General features: G+C 29.5%; 1 protein-coding gene across 3 annotated transcripts in view; it reads left to right on the top strand.

Annotated features, from left to right (window-relative positions):
• LOC113387588 (serine/threonine-protein kinase tousled-like 2) overlaps positions 1-20295 on the top strand; it is an 83785-nt gene that overhangs the window by 25457 nt on the left and 38033 nt on the right. For 2 of the 3 annotated variants that reach the window (XM_026624927.1, XM_026624928.1), the window contains exons 2-3: positions 4917-4979; positions 6201-6286. In XM_026624927.1, coding sequence (XP_026480712.1) covers positions 4949-4979; positions 6201-6286 — 117 coding nt within the window. In that variant the 5' untranslated portion in view covers positions 4917-4948. Of the gene's footprint in view, positions 1-4916; positions 4980-6200; positions 6287-19226; positions 19836-20295 lie in introns of those variants that run through there. The other variant, XM_026624929.1, reaches the window with a different exon arrangement.

Raw genomic sequence — 20295 nt, forward strand, 5'->3', positions numbered from 1 at the left:
AGTGAAAAATTTATCTATATGTATGAAATTGCTTTGGTGGCATTTTGCCAATTGCAGATCTGGTTTGCTCCTTTCGCATTTGTCGATTAGAGCTGATAAAGCCACGATAAAAACAATTAGTTAATACTAACTTGTGAATAACAACACATGATATCGTTAAATTTCGAATCCACGTATGAGTGCTCATGTTCAGCCAGAGAAAAAAATGTGTCGCCTCGTGACGTCTGCTATTTGCTTCTCAAATGTCACGAAAATGATTTGAACCATAGTTTTCTGGATATGAAATAGTTGAATTTAATAGTGCTCAACATATGAGATCATTGGAGATTTCCAAGATTAGAGAAAAATGGAGGAAAAGATTAATTGGCTCATTGCATTCCCAAACCTAGTATTCATCAATAACGTTGCTAAAGTTTGGTGAGATATTAAAGTTTGTTTTAAGAATTGATGATTATTATATCTCAAAGCCCAAGAATTAATTTGATAGTCTATTATCATTAATGAGACATTACAAATCCCTTATTTATACCATATGCTACAGCTTCTCAAAAGAAAGGACACTATAATGACTAATTTATAGTATAGTAAAGTATTCCCATTTGGCAAAAACTTGCACAAGAAAGAAAATTACATCCAAAAGCCAATGTGTGTGTATTTGCTTCAATCTTTGCAGTACATATATATTTTCGGTAAATGTCATGATAATCAAATAATGAATTACATTTCAAAACGACAATTTATGTTTATGAAGTAGGATTTAATCGTAGTCTATTTATTTCATATAACATGAGACTAGAGAAAATTAAGATATAGACCTGGTACACTTTGAATTTAAAAGACCTAGAATCTTGGTGATAATAAACTTAAATTAGCAACGATTTCATAAACTGATCTCTTGTAAAAAATGGTCTTGTTTATTTTGTAATATTTAGTATTAGTAAAATAACTACTAGCAATGTAGATTTTACATCATACGGGGCATGATATAATATAATTTTTCGAAATAAAAGGAATTGCGGTATTCAAGATATCGTACAAAAACAATGTTTAAAATCATGGACTGAGTTTGATGAGGAGCTAGTCCTCATACTTTTTCCGTTGTATGTAGTGCTCAAACATAGAAGGATGTGTGACGTTACAAGTCTGAGCGAACATTGCCGAACATCACGGACTCTCCCGATTGATCAAATGTCATATGTCATATGATCTGTGTCCAACATAGCCTTATAATATATAAACCGATTTTAACAGCCGAATTCGATTTTATGTACATTTTTTTACACAGGGAAAATATTATCATTTCTTACAAAATTATCAACCATCACAATTGCTGTTGTATTATTGAAATAAAACTATCACAGTTAGTTAATATTTGAATTGCATTAACTATTATGATAAGTATTATTAAATATTATTAATATCATTTCTCACAAAATTGTCAGCCATGACAATTGTCATTTTATATTATTGAAATAAAATATAACATATGGCATTTAACCAATCGGGAGAGTCCGCGATTGTCGTCGGCAAAATTCGCTCAGACTTCTGACGTCACATACCCTTCTATGTTTGAGGCTCAAACTTTGAGCTCTCATTTTGAGCTCGACTAGCAGTCCATGCAATATAAGGTCTATATTTAAAATTCATAAATTAAGGTATTATTCATAAATAAGGTAGTATATTTTATCTTCGATACATGTTAAATATTAAAATGGATCCTTCATCCCGCTTTCTTGAAACAATTACTGAATATTTGACAGTATAAAATACTTCATGTATCCGATTTCCAGATAATTGCTTCGTGAATAGCAAAAATTAAAAGTATATTTTCTGATTTATAATATCATAATTACACAGAATATAGATATAGAGATTTTAACTATCCACCTGGTATCCAAAATTCATTTATTCATGCTGTTGTATAACAGCGCCTAAAACTAAAAATAGTTTTGCTTTGAAACGTGAGCACATCAAAGTTATGCTACTTATTGTGAAAAAATGAATTGTAATATTATATAAGCATCTCCGGTAGAAATTGGGTTGTTTCTTTAACATAATTTTTCATAAAAACAACCCTAACCACTTGAAGGTTTGAATGTTACAATTTTGTTATCAAGTTTCCTAAAAGAGTCTAACATATAAATTTATTTTGTGTGTATTACGATTCTATGCAGTGGCGTCGGAACCGTGCGGGCTGTGTGGGCTTGAGCCCACCCATGAATTTTGATAAATTTCAAAAAATGATATGGCCTAGTACATAGGTGGGGAACCTGCGGCCTCCGGGAGGTTTTTGTGCGGCCCCTTTCCGTCTACTACAAAATAGCAGAGTTACTTTCAAAAAACTGTTGTACATCAACGTCATGACAGTTACGCGAAAAATCCCACCAAAAACAGTCATATTGTAACATGACATCAGATTACTAGCCTGAAACACAGGCTCTTACGCAGATAGAAAATAGAGATGTAATATATTATATTAATATTATTTAATATTTTCGATTTCGCAAGACATCGCCTATTATATGATTCAGGAAGTATTATAAAAAAATAATAATCGTTAGCACCCGGGTTGAAGATTTTTATGCGTATCCGTAGTAAAATGATAAAAATTTATACTTTTTGCAACCAAAAGCAAATCCGCAGCTTTGGCGGAGATCGGGGCAACCAGATTTTACCTAGATATATTGGCAATTTTATGAGAAATATATAGCTATAAAATGACACCTTTTTTCATAAAATATAAAAATATATTTTTAAAAATTGCTGTAGGCAAAATATGTGTCCGTATTTATTTGCACATAATATATAGAATTTATTTATATTTAAATCTTGCAATATAAATATAGAGTAAGGTATTTGAAATGAGAACAACTCAAATGCAAAATATAAATTAACATTAGCAAAATACATTTTGTGCATAATAAATACATATTTTAATTAAAATCAAATAATACGCTTATTTTCATGGGTAAATATTATTATTCTCTAAATGGAATAGGTACATCATTTATTAATAATAATTTTTAAATTATATTCCTAAATGTCTGTCAATATAGGTATTTTTTTTTTTGAAAGAGGTAACTTTTTTTGTTATAATAACTATTGGCATAAACGACAACAAGCAGGAATATTCATACCGAAAGTTCACAAATGAATTTAATCGGGTTTTTTCCAAAGCCCAAAATTTTCTAATTTAACTGTTAACACCTTAGTTTGCAAAATAAAAATCTATCAGTGAATTCAATGGTATAAGTAAAAAATATATAATATTTTATTTCAAATAATTATGTAACAATAGGAATATGAAAATCAAATTCAAATCAAAAGACTTTGATATCATTCTTATATAAAAAATGAATTTTTTAATGGAATTAAAACGAACTAAAACTCGATTTTATCGAAACGAAGCCGATTTTATCTCATTACATACGTTCGAAACATACCAACTTTTTTTTTCAATCTTCAAGAAAAAGAATGAAATTTCGTTCGATTTCCTTCGACACCCAGAAATTTTTCATCTCGACATTTATTAGTCATTTTGTCATAAATTGCATGTATATTTCGAACATGCAATGAGATGAAATCGACTTTTGTTGCAAATTTTAGTTCGCTTTCATTTGATTTAAACATTGATTTTATATAAAAATTATATTGAAGTTTTTCATTTAACATTAATGCTGTACATTTGCAGCAGATGAATACGGAATGAATTTTGTCGCGAATAAATAGCTCGAAATATTGTTCAAACGTATTCCGATAGCAGTTGAATAACAAATCATTCACGTTTTACATTATATTAGCGCCTAATTTTAACCTGAAACATGCCCTGAATCTTGGAATATACGTCTACATTACAATAATGCCCATAACAAGAATGGGCCGTGCAATTTTCCAATAGAATGACCCATATTTTTTGAGATGTAAATGAAAAATGGAAAACTCGAAAAAAATTAAATGTTATAATTATTAGGAAGGCCAAAATATTAAATTATTTGATTTTTATTTATATAAATAAAATGTGGTAAACTTTATGTAAGCAATATTAAATTTTTTGTAGTACGTAAAATATTTCTCATTAAATAATAATACATCACCTTGCCGTTCTTACTATAATTATTTCGAGGATATATTATATATAAAAAAATTTCATTCTCATATTTTGATTGTTACATATTTGAAATAAAAAAAAAATTATTAGATAGATTTTTATTTTGCAAACTATTAAATTCATTTGTGAACGTATGAATATTCCTGCTTGTTGTCATTCAGGACAATGGTTATCATAATATTTTTTTTGTAATATTGTTATATTATTTTATATTATTATTATTATCATATATTATATTATATTTAAAATTTTGAAGTATTTTATTTACTTTTTTCTATATAATGCAATAAATTGTTAAAACTATAAAAAAACCTATAATAATTTTACAAAAGTCACTTTTTTAAGTCAATCAGCTTATGCGGCCTCTTTTATTGCTGCCTAATTTAAGTGTGGCCTCTAATGGCAAAAAGGTTCCCCACCTCTGGCCTAGTATGTCTAGAGAAGAAAAACGAGCCCACCCATCAAAAATTTGCTTCCGACGCCACTGATTCTATGTATTACTACATAGTTCATATGGACTTGCTCGTAGAAGAAGCAAGTCAAGCAGTAGTGACAACGGTTTTTACTTGGAAATATAGATAGAAATATGTTTTCAAGTAAAAATAGCCCTTACCCGAAATTGCTGCATCAATAATTGTTTGCCTTATTACATAAATTGTAAATAATTGTTACCATTGTATAACCGACTAGTATTAAGCAGTTGTATAATAATACAAGCACAGCAGTTTATAGGTTCTTAAGTTTTGATTGCTATTTAAAAAATTATAATATAAATTAAAAATAGTTCATATACATGTTATTGTTTCAGAGGCTGATGGGGCTGTCAAAAGATTTGACGTTATGAGTGACCGGCGTTGTTATTCCGGTGGCGGTAAGTTTTTTTTACAACATAGTGTGAATAAGCGATTTCAATTATATGAATGTTATTTAAAAATGTCTACGTAGTACTTGCAACTATGAATTTTATTTAACCATAATTCAGTTTATGAATTTTTAAATATTCCATTTATTTATATTATTGGTCAATTAAGTTTATTCAGGCAATGCAATGTAAAAATTACTCAACTGTTTTTATTTTAGCCAAATGAATAATTAATCATTGTAGTGCATTGTCTTAACGCAAATTTATATGTAAATAAATTTAACTTTACAATTATGGTACTCTGAATATTTTTGAATTTATTTTATGATGCTATAAACAATTGATACAGTTATATTTGAAATGTTAAGATCGGTTGCTACAAGTGTAGAAATGAGTTATGAGCTTTTCAATAATTTAGTAACATAAATTATGAACGAAGCCGTAATTTCTGATAATTTTGACTTTGGAAAATGGTTTTTGCACTTTTTTCGCATATTACCTCGAATGTTTATTCAATTGTTCAAATCGGAGTCTCTTGGAATAGTGAAAATAACTGATATCCAAAAATACATTCATACATTATACACTCATGTAACTTTTTTTAGGCATGCCAAAATTATCAGAAGGGCTTGAAACGTAAAGTATTTATTTATAGGAATTTAAAAATAATAGTTAGTGGAGTTACTTCTGCGTAATTAGCATCAAGTGATAAAGTAATTCTCTTTGATATTTGTCAATATTAATTATTATTTATCGAATATTTACAAAACCCTATGAATCAAACTTCATATGCAATAATAATCAACGTAATCTATGAAAAATATATTTAATCACTATAAATACTTACGTACTCATTTTAGTACCAAATAAATTTAGTTTAATGAGATATTTGATAAAAAATACTAACCTGTAATAACGTATCGTTAATAATTGCATCAAATTTTATTATTACTGATAAAGGCATTTATATTATTCATTCTATATTAAATATTATCATAGACGTGCAGCATTCCACCTTTTGTGTTTAAATCATCAATTTTGAATATCAAACAAATTTTAATTATCAATAACTATTCCTTTATTAACATTTGCATGTTTTGAATGTTAGTATTATATTAAAAATCGCCTTCAACCATTGTGTACAAGTTTTCTGTTTCACGTATTGAAAAATATCATTAATGCATATCACCTTTCCATATTATGTGGATTTTATATTGTTTGTTTTTACAGGAGCAGCGGTGAAGATGGAACACTTCCAAACCGCTCTTGATCCACGAAAACAAGAATTGCTTGAGGCGAGATTTACTGGAGCTCGGGTAAGTGAATTATTTTATTATTTAAAACGATAGGGTTCACTAAATATGCTTATTTTTTATTATTTATTTTTGCGTGCAATTTACAATAAATTTCGTGTAAGAACTGAAAAAAAATGCATTGATTAAGATAAGATGAATTAATTTAAGTTATAGTTGATATTTTACGTCAAAATAAAAATTATTAGCAACATAACACATCGTGGAAAAGGCTATAGGAGTAGCTAGTTGTATATAGATCATTTGTACATCAGAGACTTAAGTACTCTAGTCTGCTCATAAGTAATATATTTTATTAAGTAAATTACATTAATAAGTTTTATTATTATAATATCATTTCATTGAGTGGGTTTAGTAAGTATATGGTGTCGGAACAACTATGTCAAAAATAAACAAAATTTTCAACGAATTGCTATATTAGGTGTTATTCGACGAAATAGCTGCAGAAAATTTTCAACAGATACTTTAACAGCAATATTAACCCGTTAAAATAAAATTTTACTTTTGTTTCAACACTAGTTAAGGTTTATTAAAAATTTCTGTGGACCGATTCTGTAAAAAAGATCAGTGTTATGGCAAGGCTATGTTACGTTTTAGTTTTCGTACAAAATGCTACTAAATACTTTCAAAATGTATGTAATGTAAATGTATTTGCTGTGCGATCAGGTGTTTTACAAATAAAAAGCAACTTCACTCATATGTTATCAAGCCATATCTCAAATATCCAGTTAATAACATCATTTTTTTTATATTTGTGCGTTTTAACTGCATAGCCGTTAGGCCGTTTTTAGTACCACTTTATATGAAAACTGCTACATAACATAGCCTTGCCATAACGCAGTAAACGTAGATTCGTCGCCTGATCCACACTTTTCGGTTGTTTTTGAGTCGAGATGATTCACAATAAATTTCAGCCATTTTACCTGGAATAAATAAAGTTTATCACTTAAATTGGTTGAAAGAAATTGAGACGTTCATAATAAATTCGTTGAAAATAATTTAATCCCCTATATTTTTACTATAACCTGAAAAATTGGGAAGCAATCTTGGTGTGTTTGCTTTAATGGTGATCAATGCGCAAATATCATGAAGGAAAAATACCTTATTCGTTAATTAAATTTATTTTAACTTACAAATTATTTTACAACAGATCTTAATATAAGATTTTTATTCATACTAACAAAAAGAACCTGAAATCGCTGGCGTCGTGCTAATATTAAACTTAAATTTGTGACTTGTGAAATAAAAACTGAATTTCTCATTGAAATATTTGCAAAGATAAGTGCATAATCAAAATAAGAATAAACGCAAAACGGTTGAAAAAAATGCAACCAAATTAATTGAAGTAAAAAATTAATAAATGGAGGTTGTGAATCACAGAAATAGTATGAATACTAGAATGAATTATTCTATTAAATATTGTTTTAAAAAATTGTTCGATATCATATTCAGAAATATCGTAGTGGGCTTGAGATTTTAAAATTTTAATTGTATTGTGGAATTCAAAAGTTGTACTCCTAACCGTCAATTGTGTCAAAAAAGTTACAAGTATTGAAGATTCATAGTCTTTGATAGTCAAATTTCTTGCATTGCTTTTGAATTTCACAAATAATGAATTGGACAATATTTTTTGTTAAATCATTCAGTTTTTATTGTTTTATAATAATCACTACTCTTATTACATCAAACACTGTGTTTCATATTTTCGAACAATGTCAAAGTATATGCTTTCATGAAACCACTTCCAATATCATTCATAAATTTTAATTCATTAAGAAAATTTAATTGCTATTCAATTCAGATATTTGTTTCTAGTAACATTTTCAAATAAGCGCGGGACAGTGCATATGTAAGATGCTCGTGCTCTCTATAGTCCATATTTAATATTATCCAAAATAATATAAATAAATCCACTTTTTAATTTGTCACACTTTGCTATAATATCGACATTGTATAAAAAACATTTATAAATATAAAATACATCACTTCATGACGGACATCGTCACAGAAATTCTGTTGTAAAAACTTAAAACTTCATATTTATATTCAACCATTTAAAATATCTGCCCTTTTTTATATTCCTCCACATCATCAATCATAAAAAGCCTCAATTGCAAAAAATACTGTACGAATAAAATCAAAAATCCCGAGAATACTCTAATAAATAACATGACACTACTGCACTACATTCACTATCCAGCATTATATCCACTGAAACAGAATTCCGCAACATGCACCTTTCCCAACAGCGGTCGCTCGCCGACTAACACAACTGATTCATTTAGAAATGCTCTGCGTAGTAGGAAACGGAACTGACCCGACCCCGCTCGAACACGTCCGAGTGAGACGACACAAGACAAGGTCGGTGTGGTTCGCTTTTGTTCGGCGTCATCCGCTGTAATTCGGATTCATGATCGTTGACTTCTATATAAATAGAAAGTGCGATTGCGAGATAACACAGTCTATCAAACGTAATAACCGCTTTATCTTTTTTGCTCGTGCTGTCGCACTATGACGCGATAAATCGTTAATGGACGCTTATTAATGCTTTGGTAAACGTTAAAAATAAATATTTATTATGCAGCTTTTAAATATATTATTTTATCATAAATATATTAGTAAATGAAAGAAAAAGTGTTTATATCTGCTCTTTACAAATCATGAGAAGAAATATTTTGAAAATGGCTTTCGCATTTATTTATTGTGGTAAATGTCAATGTATTTAAAAAATAGGATTTTTTTTTCAATAATTCAGGATAAATACAATGCATTCATGAAATATAAACAGTCTATTCAATAAATTGCTTTAAATTATTATTATTAAGCAATAGCCCATATGTCACATATGTGCACACATGTATATTATAAAAGTACATCTGTGTATTTTGTTTTTATCTGGTAACACTAAAGACTATGGAATAATCCCAAACGTGCATGAGACGATGTATATATACTGTTGCTATACGCGTGTTATAAATATAACTCATTAGGTTAAAAATAAAGGCAAGTTATGACGCACAACTAAGATTATAATTCTAAACAAAATGGAATTTTATCAACGAATAATCAATAGAGAAAAATTAGTTCTAACATTTTATTTTTCAACGTAACGTGCTTTAAATTGTTTATAAATGGATTAATTTTGATAAATATGACGCGTATATATAAAAAGAAACAAGATGTGGAATTAACCAAAGCTCAATAAATTCATGAAAAATATGTGTAACTCAACACATAACATCGATAATTTCATTTCTTGAAAATCAAGTTTTATTACACTTATTGTCTTTAATTTCTACTTGCAATCTTCCCACGTTTTTTTTTTTTTTCTTAACCTCCATATCTCTACGATTCTGAAATACGAGTAGATTATTTCTTATCGCATTTTATATTTATAATTATAATATAAATATAATAAATATTTTCAGAAATATATTTAATAAATTTTAAATGTGATTGAGCAAATATTTGTTGGATAATTGAACTTCTATTAATTAAAGTCCCAAATTTCTCAAACCTGTGTTTTTTTAATATCTTCTATATTTATCATGGATAAGAAAATGCAACGATAGTATAAAAAGGTATTGTTCATAGTTAAATTTTGAATATTATATTTTTATACTATTGTTACATTTTCTTATTTATGATTATTATAGAAAAAAATAAAAAAAAACGAGATTGAGAAATTTGCGAGTTTCAAATTAATAGATGTTCAATTATCCAATAAATATTTGTTCCATCATATTTAAAATTTATTAAATATTTTTCTGCAAATATTGATTATATTCATATGATAATTATAAAAATAGAGATAATTAAAATATAATTTTGGTAAATTGTTAACTTCCCGTAGGGTAAGTTATAGTAATTATAGTTTCTGAATATTTTGGCATACCTTAGAAAAAATGGATGTATGTGTGTGCAAATACAAATTTTCGTCGACGATTTCGGGAACACGGATGAAGCAATTTGAATAATTCGAAAAACATTCGATTCTTATTGATAAGGAGACGTGCTGATTAGTTTTTGGCGGAGGCAGGTCTAGCCGTTCCGAAGATGTGGGGCAAAAAATTCCAAAAACGGTACCTCAGTTTTTAAAAAACGGAGCGTCCGATTTTAATAATTCAAAAAACATTTTACTTGTATTGACAAGATGAAGAATTGATCAAATTTTCATAAGGGCAGGTCTAGCGGTTTCAGAGATCCAACGAAAAAAGTAAAAAAAAAAGCCATTTGGTGGTCAAAAATGGTCATTAGACATATGCACATCAAATTATCAGATATTTTATAGAGATTTTAACAGTAAATATAAATTTTGTTTACATTCCTATGGGTTCTGTACCTATGTTTATCCGTTAGACAGCGACGCGGCGCTTACGCGCTTTACATTGTGTCTCTTTGCAGTTAAAGCAGTACGATTGCTTTGAAAAAAAGTTCAGATCTTCCAAAATATGTCAAAATAAAGAATTTTGTTTTTTAATTTTTTTTTTTCAAAAAAAAAGTAATTTTTTGTCCAATTTAGTTTCTCAAAAATCTGATTTTTTCGAAGTAAATTTTTTTCAAAAATGTTAATCGTTTTTAAAAAAAATAATAATTTTTGGTACGGGAAGTTCCAGCAATTTGCCTTAAGGCACGATGCCTTAATTGCCTTAAGACAGAATTCCACTTACAGCTAGTTTATAATCTACTTCAGATAAATCTGCAAAAACAAATGTTTTAAATTTCCTATTGATTAAATCTTGAAAGAATTATTATTAGCAGACATCACTTTCGGAGTTGCTGTAATTTGATTGGCCGATTATGTGCCATGACATTATGTTTAACTTATTGACAGTTCCGACCCGGCACCGAGAAATATTTTGCCATCGCAGATTCGCCATTTAATTCAAGTACGTTGTGTGTACTCTAAACAGCAACTCAGAAAGAGATGTGGCAAACGCAAAAGCAAAGCGCTAAGCATTACATATCAGCACTAAAGCAGCCGCAATGTTTCGCAGTTATGGGAGAGTTCAATGATTCCGTGGCACTTGGTTGCGTTTGTTGCGCGGCCAGACACATACCGTGTGCCCACGCTCGCTGTAAACCAGGTCGTATCACCATAATACGTAGACATCATCGCCAGCCACATTGCACCAGGCATTCTTAAACAGTCGTATAAGAACTGCTTTGTTTTTTTCCTTTTTTTTCTCTTGTTGATCTACTGGATTTCTTATTATATTACTTTCTTCAAGACTAATATTATTAGACTATTAGTATTGATTACACGAAATTGTTTCTTCGTCATAAATATTGTTTTTTGTTTGATAATAATGAAATGGTGGTCATTACCAGCAGTACGATTTTAGCTCGTTTAAATTTTAAACTGCAATTGCATGGTTCATAGGGCAATACGATTTTAGCTCATTTAAATTTTGAACTGCAATTACATGATTTTAGTAGAGATTTACAAGGAAGCAAATTAATATTAGGCTGCTAGATGATTTCATTTATTTTGTTAAGTATTGTAAATAGTCTTATTTCTTCATTATCATTTATAATAATATAAAATTTAATTTAATTTTATAATATAATAATTTAATCAATAAATCAAACTATATTTTGATTTATATATGATAAACAAACTTCATCATTCCAGATATTTAACAAATCGAGTATTCAAAACAATACGTTACTATTTACGAATATGAGGGGCCAATTTTCGGACAACATAGAAATGTTATGTTACGGGTCTATAATTGTATGAGTTGGTAATCACGAACTGTCAAAAAGCCTTGTCTTTACTGTTCTATCGAACATTTCACACATGAAACCTAATCCCCAATTGGCTCTAATGTCAGAAGTTTAACTTTGGTCAAATTTTACGTATATGTTATCAAAGTGACATCAGAAAGTTGCTCTTATGATAAAATTGTTATTTGACGTTTGTTGGTTAGATTTTATGTCTGAAACGCTAGATCGAACGCTATTTGACAGTTCGTGACTACCAACTCATATGATTATAGACCCGTAACAAAACATTGCGCTCAATTTGTATATTTATCTTTACTTTTGTATTGATCTATTATTGAATTATCATTTGAATAGAGCTATCTGGAGTTACCATAAACAAATATCAAGTGTATTTGATGAAATATTTATATTTTTGCAGAGCATGTCATTATATTCAGTACGATAATACTTTCATATGAATTTGAAGTTCGCCTATCCACCGTTTTACACGTTTTCGATCTTACGCGGTTTTTGAAAATAATCTTTTTTAACGAAATTCATTAATTTTGCATTTACACGGAAATATAAACACTAAACTATAATTTGCACATATAAACTAGCAGCTCTTTCAAAACTATCGACGGTTTAGGATCTAAATCTAAACTTCAGCTATTCAGCTTATGAATAAACTTCCACTTATTATCCGAAACTTAGACAACAAAAAATTTCATGCTTCCCTAGTTAAGCTTTAAAATTAGCTTTTTATGACATTACAGAATTTTCTCAATTTGATTTCAATAAATATTTTCTTGTATAATCCCTATCCTTTATCTATGTAGTCTGACCATTTGATATACTGTACAACAATTTTTTTTACTTCCATGTTTACTTATGATAATTTTATTTGTGCAATTTCGCTAGTTTCTCATTGTTATTTTATTAAATTAATTTTTACGGTTTCAATTCAGTATAACTTTCAACCTTGTGCAAAGATTTTGGGCTTGACTGGTGGGTATAATAGACTTGAATAATATGATGAACTTGATGAACATTGCATTTAATGTTCGAATTTTTTTTTCCAGCTCTTTTTTTTCAGAAGCGATAATCGTGCATCTACTTTGAATATTATAAAATTACTTTAAGTATTAATTATGAATAAACTTGGCAAGAGCCTGAAATATTATTTATTATTATTGATTACGGCTTGCTTATGAATAAATAAATAAAAAATATATTGATAAGATGGGAACTTTCAAAAAACTAATGATCAAAACTAAATTTTATGTGTGTATAAGCTAGTTTGTTTGAAATGCCAAAACAAAAAGCATAATAAAACTTTTTTAATTAGTATTTACATATAATTGAAATTTATTAAATGTGTTTGATATTAAATATATTATTTATTTTTCGTTCAATGTATTTGTTATTAATCACATTAAAAACTGACAAAAGGGGCCTTATTATTGTGATTTTTGTTTAGCACGGTTTTTCCATATGAAAGTGAATTTTTCGAGTTACACGGTTTTTATGGAGCCTATCCTCCGTGTAAAACGCGGGATAGGTGTAATTAATTCGTTTTTACTGGATTGTATGTATCGCACTCAAACTTTGATCTAATAAAGAAGAACATGAATCTTATTTCATTGCTGGCTCGCCATTATAAGCTTCCTGTATCACAATAATATGTTTTTTGAGTACAATACTTAACTGCAAAAGATTGCGCAATATCCTCGGCAAGGGTTGACGAGGTCAGATTTAATTGGGAAGCGCTGCATTACAGCTTTCATCGTCAGCAGGCCGCAGTAGTACGCCTCAGTCACGGAAATACATATAACCGTCTCGCCCTCGCTCGCAAACATCGAACTTGTCGTTGATACGATGTGATGTCGACTAGTGGTGAGGTGCCTCTCTCTCGTCGCAACACTCGTCTTTTGGGATTTTGTGATCGCTCCCTGCTGATATTGATCCTCTCTCCGCTCTAGCTACTGCTAAACACAAAAGCTTTTCGGGTTTTGGCCGATTCCACATTACATGTACATACCGAGTTCCGCTAGCCATCGTACTTCCAGGACACCTCGCTTGCTAAGAAGTTGAACTTTCGTCAATGAGAATAATTATTCCACAAAATATCAAATTGTATGAATATGTTGTTCCTTCTACAAGGATTTTATAGGAAAAAGCTTTTAATTTTACATTTTCTTTCTTACATGGTCCTTAATATGCATATTTTCGAATGACTTTGCTCTCAGGGGCTCAAATGCTTCCGAATTGATAAAAATTTATCTGAAAATTTTAGCTCTTAATATTAAGTGGGTATTCTACTGTAGAAGCATGAATTTCGCCCGGTTTTTGAAGCGCTGTATAAAGGAAACAAATAATATTTTTACTATCCATTTTTTTATCATTTGTTTATTGATATAAGTTAAAAAAATAATTTTTGTTTGAATGACGGCAGTTTGAAAAAAAAATTTTTTTTTCATTTTTTTTTTAACAATTCCGAATTTTTTAAAAATATTAAATGAAAAGTTATAGTTTTGGGCAAGGTCCATGCGATAAAGCGATGTATAGAGAAGATCCTCTCCAAATTTGAAGTAAATCGGTTCATTAGAACTCGAGATATCCTTACTGCCAGCTCGAAAAAAGTAGTTCCGAGAAAAACGCGTTCAAAGTTTTGATTCTCGGTCGGACCTGAACCGAGGCCACGTCACTAAAACAGATATAACTCAGGAAATAATAGTAATTTTGAAAAATCCTTTTAATGACATATTTTTGAATAACTAAACCTTGAAAGTATGAAAAAAAAATTTTCGATTTTTTCAAAATTCTACAGTAGAATACCCCCTTAACTTTAACATAGTCCGCACTCCAACCAAAGTTTCGGCTTCTTCCTACGTAAATACACTTATTTTATAAAATATATCAATTTTTTGTTTTAAGTAATTTTTTTTCTATAAAACAAATGGAATTTTACTCATGTTATTTCCATAAGAAACTTTTGGTTGGAGTGCGGACTATCTTAAAGTTAATATAATTTTGGGAGCTTTTGAGCCCATGGTAGCAAAAAAATTTAAATATATCCATTATAAGGACCACCCTAAAATGTGTATAATCTTGTGTATATGTGTGCAAACGTTCGTACAAATACTTAAAACGTATATTACTTTTGACGAGCTAAAATGAAAGTAACCATCTGAGAATAGATAAATGTATTTATAGTACTCCACAAATACTCCGTATTCTAGGAACATATATTTCAACGTATAACTCAACAAACAGCAATTCAGCAAATTGGAATTTATAAATCTATAGAGAATATTTCCAATTTAATAATAGTGGTTTTCATATATTTAGTAGTAGATTTAATAATATATTTAGGAACACGGTTACTAAATACCATGTACACTTGTATAATATCAACATTTGAATGCAATTGAACATTTTGCTATCGAGAATTTTGTTAACTGCCATTTTTTTAATATATAGTAAATTTGACACCTGTTCTGAAATGGACAACAAGTAAATCTTCTGACAAAGACTTTGAAAATTGACGTTTGTTAATGTAACATAAATTTATTTTTCAATGTTGCCCTGGCAGTGTTGTGGCGTAGTTCTCTGGCAAGTGAATTTGGAAGATCCTTGTGGTGGCTTTTGTAATTTCTGAATGTGTTCGTATATCATCCTTTATTGTGCCCATGTCTTCTTTTTTATATATTTACAATTAGGGTATTTAACTGACATAATTTATAAAAAAAACTTGATTAAATTTTCTAGTATATAATTATACTGAATTTAAAGCCCAAATATTTACAGTGAGCAATAACCACTTTCATTAGTAGTCAGTCACCACAGGCTGTCATTGAATTGAATACTTAAAATAACCTCTTTAAATAAGATTAATTTAAATAATTTCAATTGTCATTTGCTATTAACAATTTGGGTATTTAACTGACATATTTTATAAAAAAAAACTTGATTAAATTTTCTAGTATATAATTATACTGAATTTAAAGCCCAAATATTTACAGTGAGCAATAACCACTTTCATTAGTAGTCAGTCACCACAGGCTGTCATTGAATTGAATATTTAAAATAACCTTTAAATAGGATTAATTTAAGTAATTTCAATTGTTATTTGCTATTAATTACTTTTTGACGTCTTACAAATTCATGCACAAAATTTATTTTATAAATACCTATATTTGTATTATACAAGCATGCGAATTATTCAAGTGTGAAGTAGACGCATGCGTAGAAATTCATACATATGTAGAGAACATATGCATGTATCCGATTATATGAATATATGCGTGTAGTTTGTCTATTGTGATTAATAAGGCAACGCTCAGTTCTTGTAGATTAATTTCAGATGCATTGTTTTATATATTTTGGTATTGTTGATTATTTGATTTGACTGTACATTGTTTATAAATACATATTCCATTGAGAAAGGTATATAGAATGTGGTATTTTTTCATGTAACTTTTGCAAAAATCAATGTTTCGAAATAATGTGCTATCCAAAATCTCGTATGTATTCGACTCTCCTAGAAAGCACCTATGGATGATATTTAGGCTTGTTTTCCCAAAGATATAATCACCAGTAAAAAGTGTAAACAAACGCACAATATTTTAATAATAGAAACTTATAATTTGTATGAATAAGCAAAATTAATTTGTTATTGGTCTTTATTATGATCTGCATTGTTTAAATATTTTTATGCGAAAACAAAACAAACTAGTGGTGTATGGCATCGTGCTTTACGGCAAATTACTGGAACTGCTCGTACTGTATGGAAGAATATCAAATGTTTTCAAATACATTATTATAAGTGATATTTTAAGTATATAAGTAAACTTTAGAATTTTAGCTAGAATTAAAATTTAAATCCGAATTATTTTCGATATTCAAAAAAAATATTTTTTTAAAATTAAAAAAAATATATTCGCTTTCCCTAAAAACAATCGTTTCGTCAGTACAACCTGCTACATTCTCTCAAATTTTTTGCACATTTATCTCCGTATCTCTGAAACGACTGACCTGTCAAAACTATTCATCATTTTTCCCCATCATTAAGAATTGAATGTTTTTTGAATCATTCAAATCGGTTGGTCTGTTCCCTCAAAAACTTAATTTATATTTTTTGCACTCTTTGCTCCGTATCTCCGAAACAGCTAACCTTTTGACCAACTAATCAGCACATCTCCCTATAATTAGGAATCAGAAATTTTTGAATCATTCAAATCGGTTGATCCGTGCGCCCGAAAACGTGACAAAAAATTGTACCACACATATACAGGCACACACATCCATTTTTTTCTAAGGTATGCCAAAATGTTCAGAAACCTCCAAAACGTGAAGATATACAAAAATTTCAATTTCGATTTTTGGACGATTGCAATAACTTACCCTACGGCAAGTTAACCTTTTCTACTCGAATGCCTCCGCTCCAGCGGCAAAATACATATAAATTCCGGAGTTCGCGAGTGGAAAGGGTTAACAAAATGCAAGTGTTTTATTTAACGTTTTAAGTTTGCAATTTTCCGATCTCATTTTCAATGACATAATATCATTATCACTAACTATTAACTAGCCAGTTATATTATTAACCAAATGATTTTTTTTGTCCAATATGAAACCGCATAATCGCACATACATGCATATTTTGTTTGAGAAACAACTTCAGCGGACAAAAACATCGTATCACGGCTCACTTCTACAGCGATCGAATAAAACATGCGAAATACATATATAATTTTACACTCGATATATATACATCAATATCATACAATACTTATGCAAGTATGTATAGATATATATAGAGATAACACTGCGTTTCGTCCTCGATATTCACAGAGCGCGCAAAGACAGAAAACAAGCGGCAGCGTGAGCAGGCGTCATGTTGCGCGCGAAAACAGCTGAGCGCTGTGCCGCGTTGCCAGATCGGACGACGTGTGTATCACTATACTTGATGCGCAAACCCCTCGAGCCAAAATACACAGACATTCTGAAAATGTTCGATTGTAATAAAATCATAAAATCTAAGAATTTTTTTAAAATTAATCAAATAACATTTTTTAAAATTCCACTTTTCAATAATTTTTTTGAGCCGAAATTCAGTAAAAAAATGTTAACATTTATTTATTATTATTTATTATTTACTAGCATTCATTATAACAACTAAATATTTATTATAACAACTAATATTAATAATACCTGATTATATATTAATTCTTGGTATTAAGGTATCTGATTGTATTATAATAAATTGATATAATAAGTCATTGTGATAAATGATTTCATATAATTAAGCTAGAAATTTCAAGCATTCTATCAATCGATTTTTTTTCAGAAAATTTATTAAAATTAATTTAGGCATTTTCAGGATTATCTCCTTCAAAAATCTCGATTTATGCGATAAGTTTCATTTGCATAAAGTTTGAATTTTGCAAGCTTTTAACAGAAGCTGCAAATAGTTTAAATACGGAGCAAAGAGTGCAGAAAATAGAAATCGACTTTTTGAGAGAACTGAGTATCCGATTTGAATGATCTAAAAAACATTTAATTAGTAATGATTGGGAGAAGTGTTTATTAGTTTTTGGCAAAGGCAGGCCCATCCATTTCGAAGATACGGAGCTAAATATGTAAAAAATGGCAGTTTTTGAGAGAACTAAGCGTCCGATTTAAATGATTCAAAGAACTTTCTGCTTGTCTTAACAAAATAATTGATTTTGGAAAAAAAAATTTTGTTTCAATTTTTTTTTTTTAATTTTTTGTATAACGAAAATAATTCAGATTTTATTTTAAATTTTGACTATAGTTCTAATATACTTTAAACAAATAATTTCAACTTTGCAATTCAGTTTATATAATTCTTATAAATATTAGACAATGTTACAATATTTATAATAATCTATTTGAAAACATTCAGTATTCCTCGAACATTTCGTTACGGTACGGGAAGTTCCAGCAATTTGCCTTAAGGCACGGTGCCACCCATCCCATTAGTTTTTTCATTTATTTTATAAATTAGCTTTTTATATTAACAATGTTAATTATTAATGAATGCAAAATATGATATTTCAATTGCATTATTATATCAATTTGCCGAATACGAATGTTTTATGTCTGAAAATATAATTCATCTGTCAATTTTTGACATTGGTATAAAAAAACGCTTGCTCACCTGATGACATCGTTACCGGCGTTTGAGAAGCCGCAATTCATATATATCACACAGACGCAAATTGAACGCGTCGATGTGTTAGTAGAGTGTAGAGTCAGTCTTGTTGTACATACAGTATTCACGAAATGTGCTCAGGAACCCTATGTGCTGAAACCGTGTAATAATATAATACAACACAGACTTGCGCCTCGACCAGAGTAATAATAGAACTTGTGAACTCTTGTGTGTATCGCTTATACTTTACTTCGTCGAGTGTCGTAACATGGGACTGACTGTACACATTCCGCATGAAATCTGGATGTCTGCGATGTTTTCTTCTTCTTCGTACCTTATTACCACTTCACATTCACGGTTGTCTAGTGCACATGCATCTATCGCTCAAAATCTGACCATTGGAGATTTTATATTCAGTTAAAAAGTGCTGTGTTAGTGCGCTCGATCGGTGAACCTTTTTCTGTGAATGTCCGTCGTTGATAGCAACAATGTCGGTTGTGTCTGTGCAGTGCTAAGTGTCGTTTTGCGATTACAAAATCCATCTTTAACAATTTGTATACAAACTGATAAATGTCTATTGTGCCGTGCCGTGTTCGGTATGCTACATCTTCAAGAGTTTCTACTGACATAGGGCGTGGTGATGTTATGACGATTCGTTCGTTGCAGGTATGCTTCAAAAATGCACAAATCGCCAATATTTTCCACCAATTTTTTCTGATTCTAACCTATATGGTTAGATGTGTCAAAGTTCTGCACGTCAACATTTCCCAACCTAGTCTTCATGAAATGTCAGACAGAGTTTTACACACTAAGTTATAACTTAATCATAAACGTAAAAGTCGTAATAATCATATTAAATCGTTTAATCTATCATTAATATGATTTAAACATAATCGCATAATATTACTACCTAAACATGAACGCGATCAGCCGGTGAGAATCCGACATATATAGAACCGGAAATGCTTATTAAATGATAATTGATCCTGATTATTTTTTCTATATTGCGTGCGTAGCTATTGGATCTATACTTACGCGTTATATTATCGAGAAATTTGACAACGTTGCTTGATATTTTATATAGTCATGATCATCATCATTGTTCAGTGATACGTTTTGTCCTGTC

This window comes from Ctenocephalides felis, unplaced genomic scaffold (genome assembly GCF_003426905.1).
Source record: "Ctenocephalides felis isolate EL2017-DRISC unplaced genomic scaffold, ASM342690v1 CF-g0.4_SCAFFOLD_03572, whole genome shotgun sequence".
Lineage (NCBI taxonomy): Eukaryota > Metazoa > Arthropoda > Insecta > Siphonaptera > Pulicidae > Ctenocephalides > Ctenocephalides felis.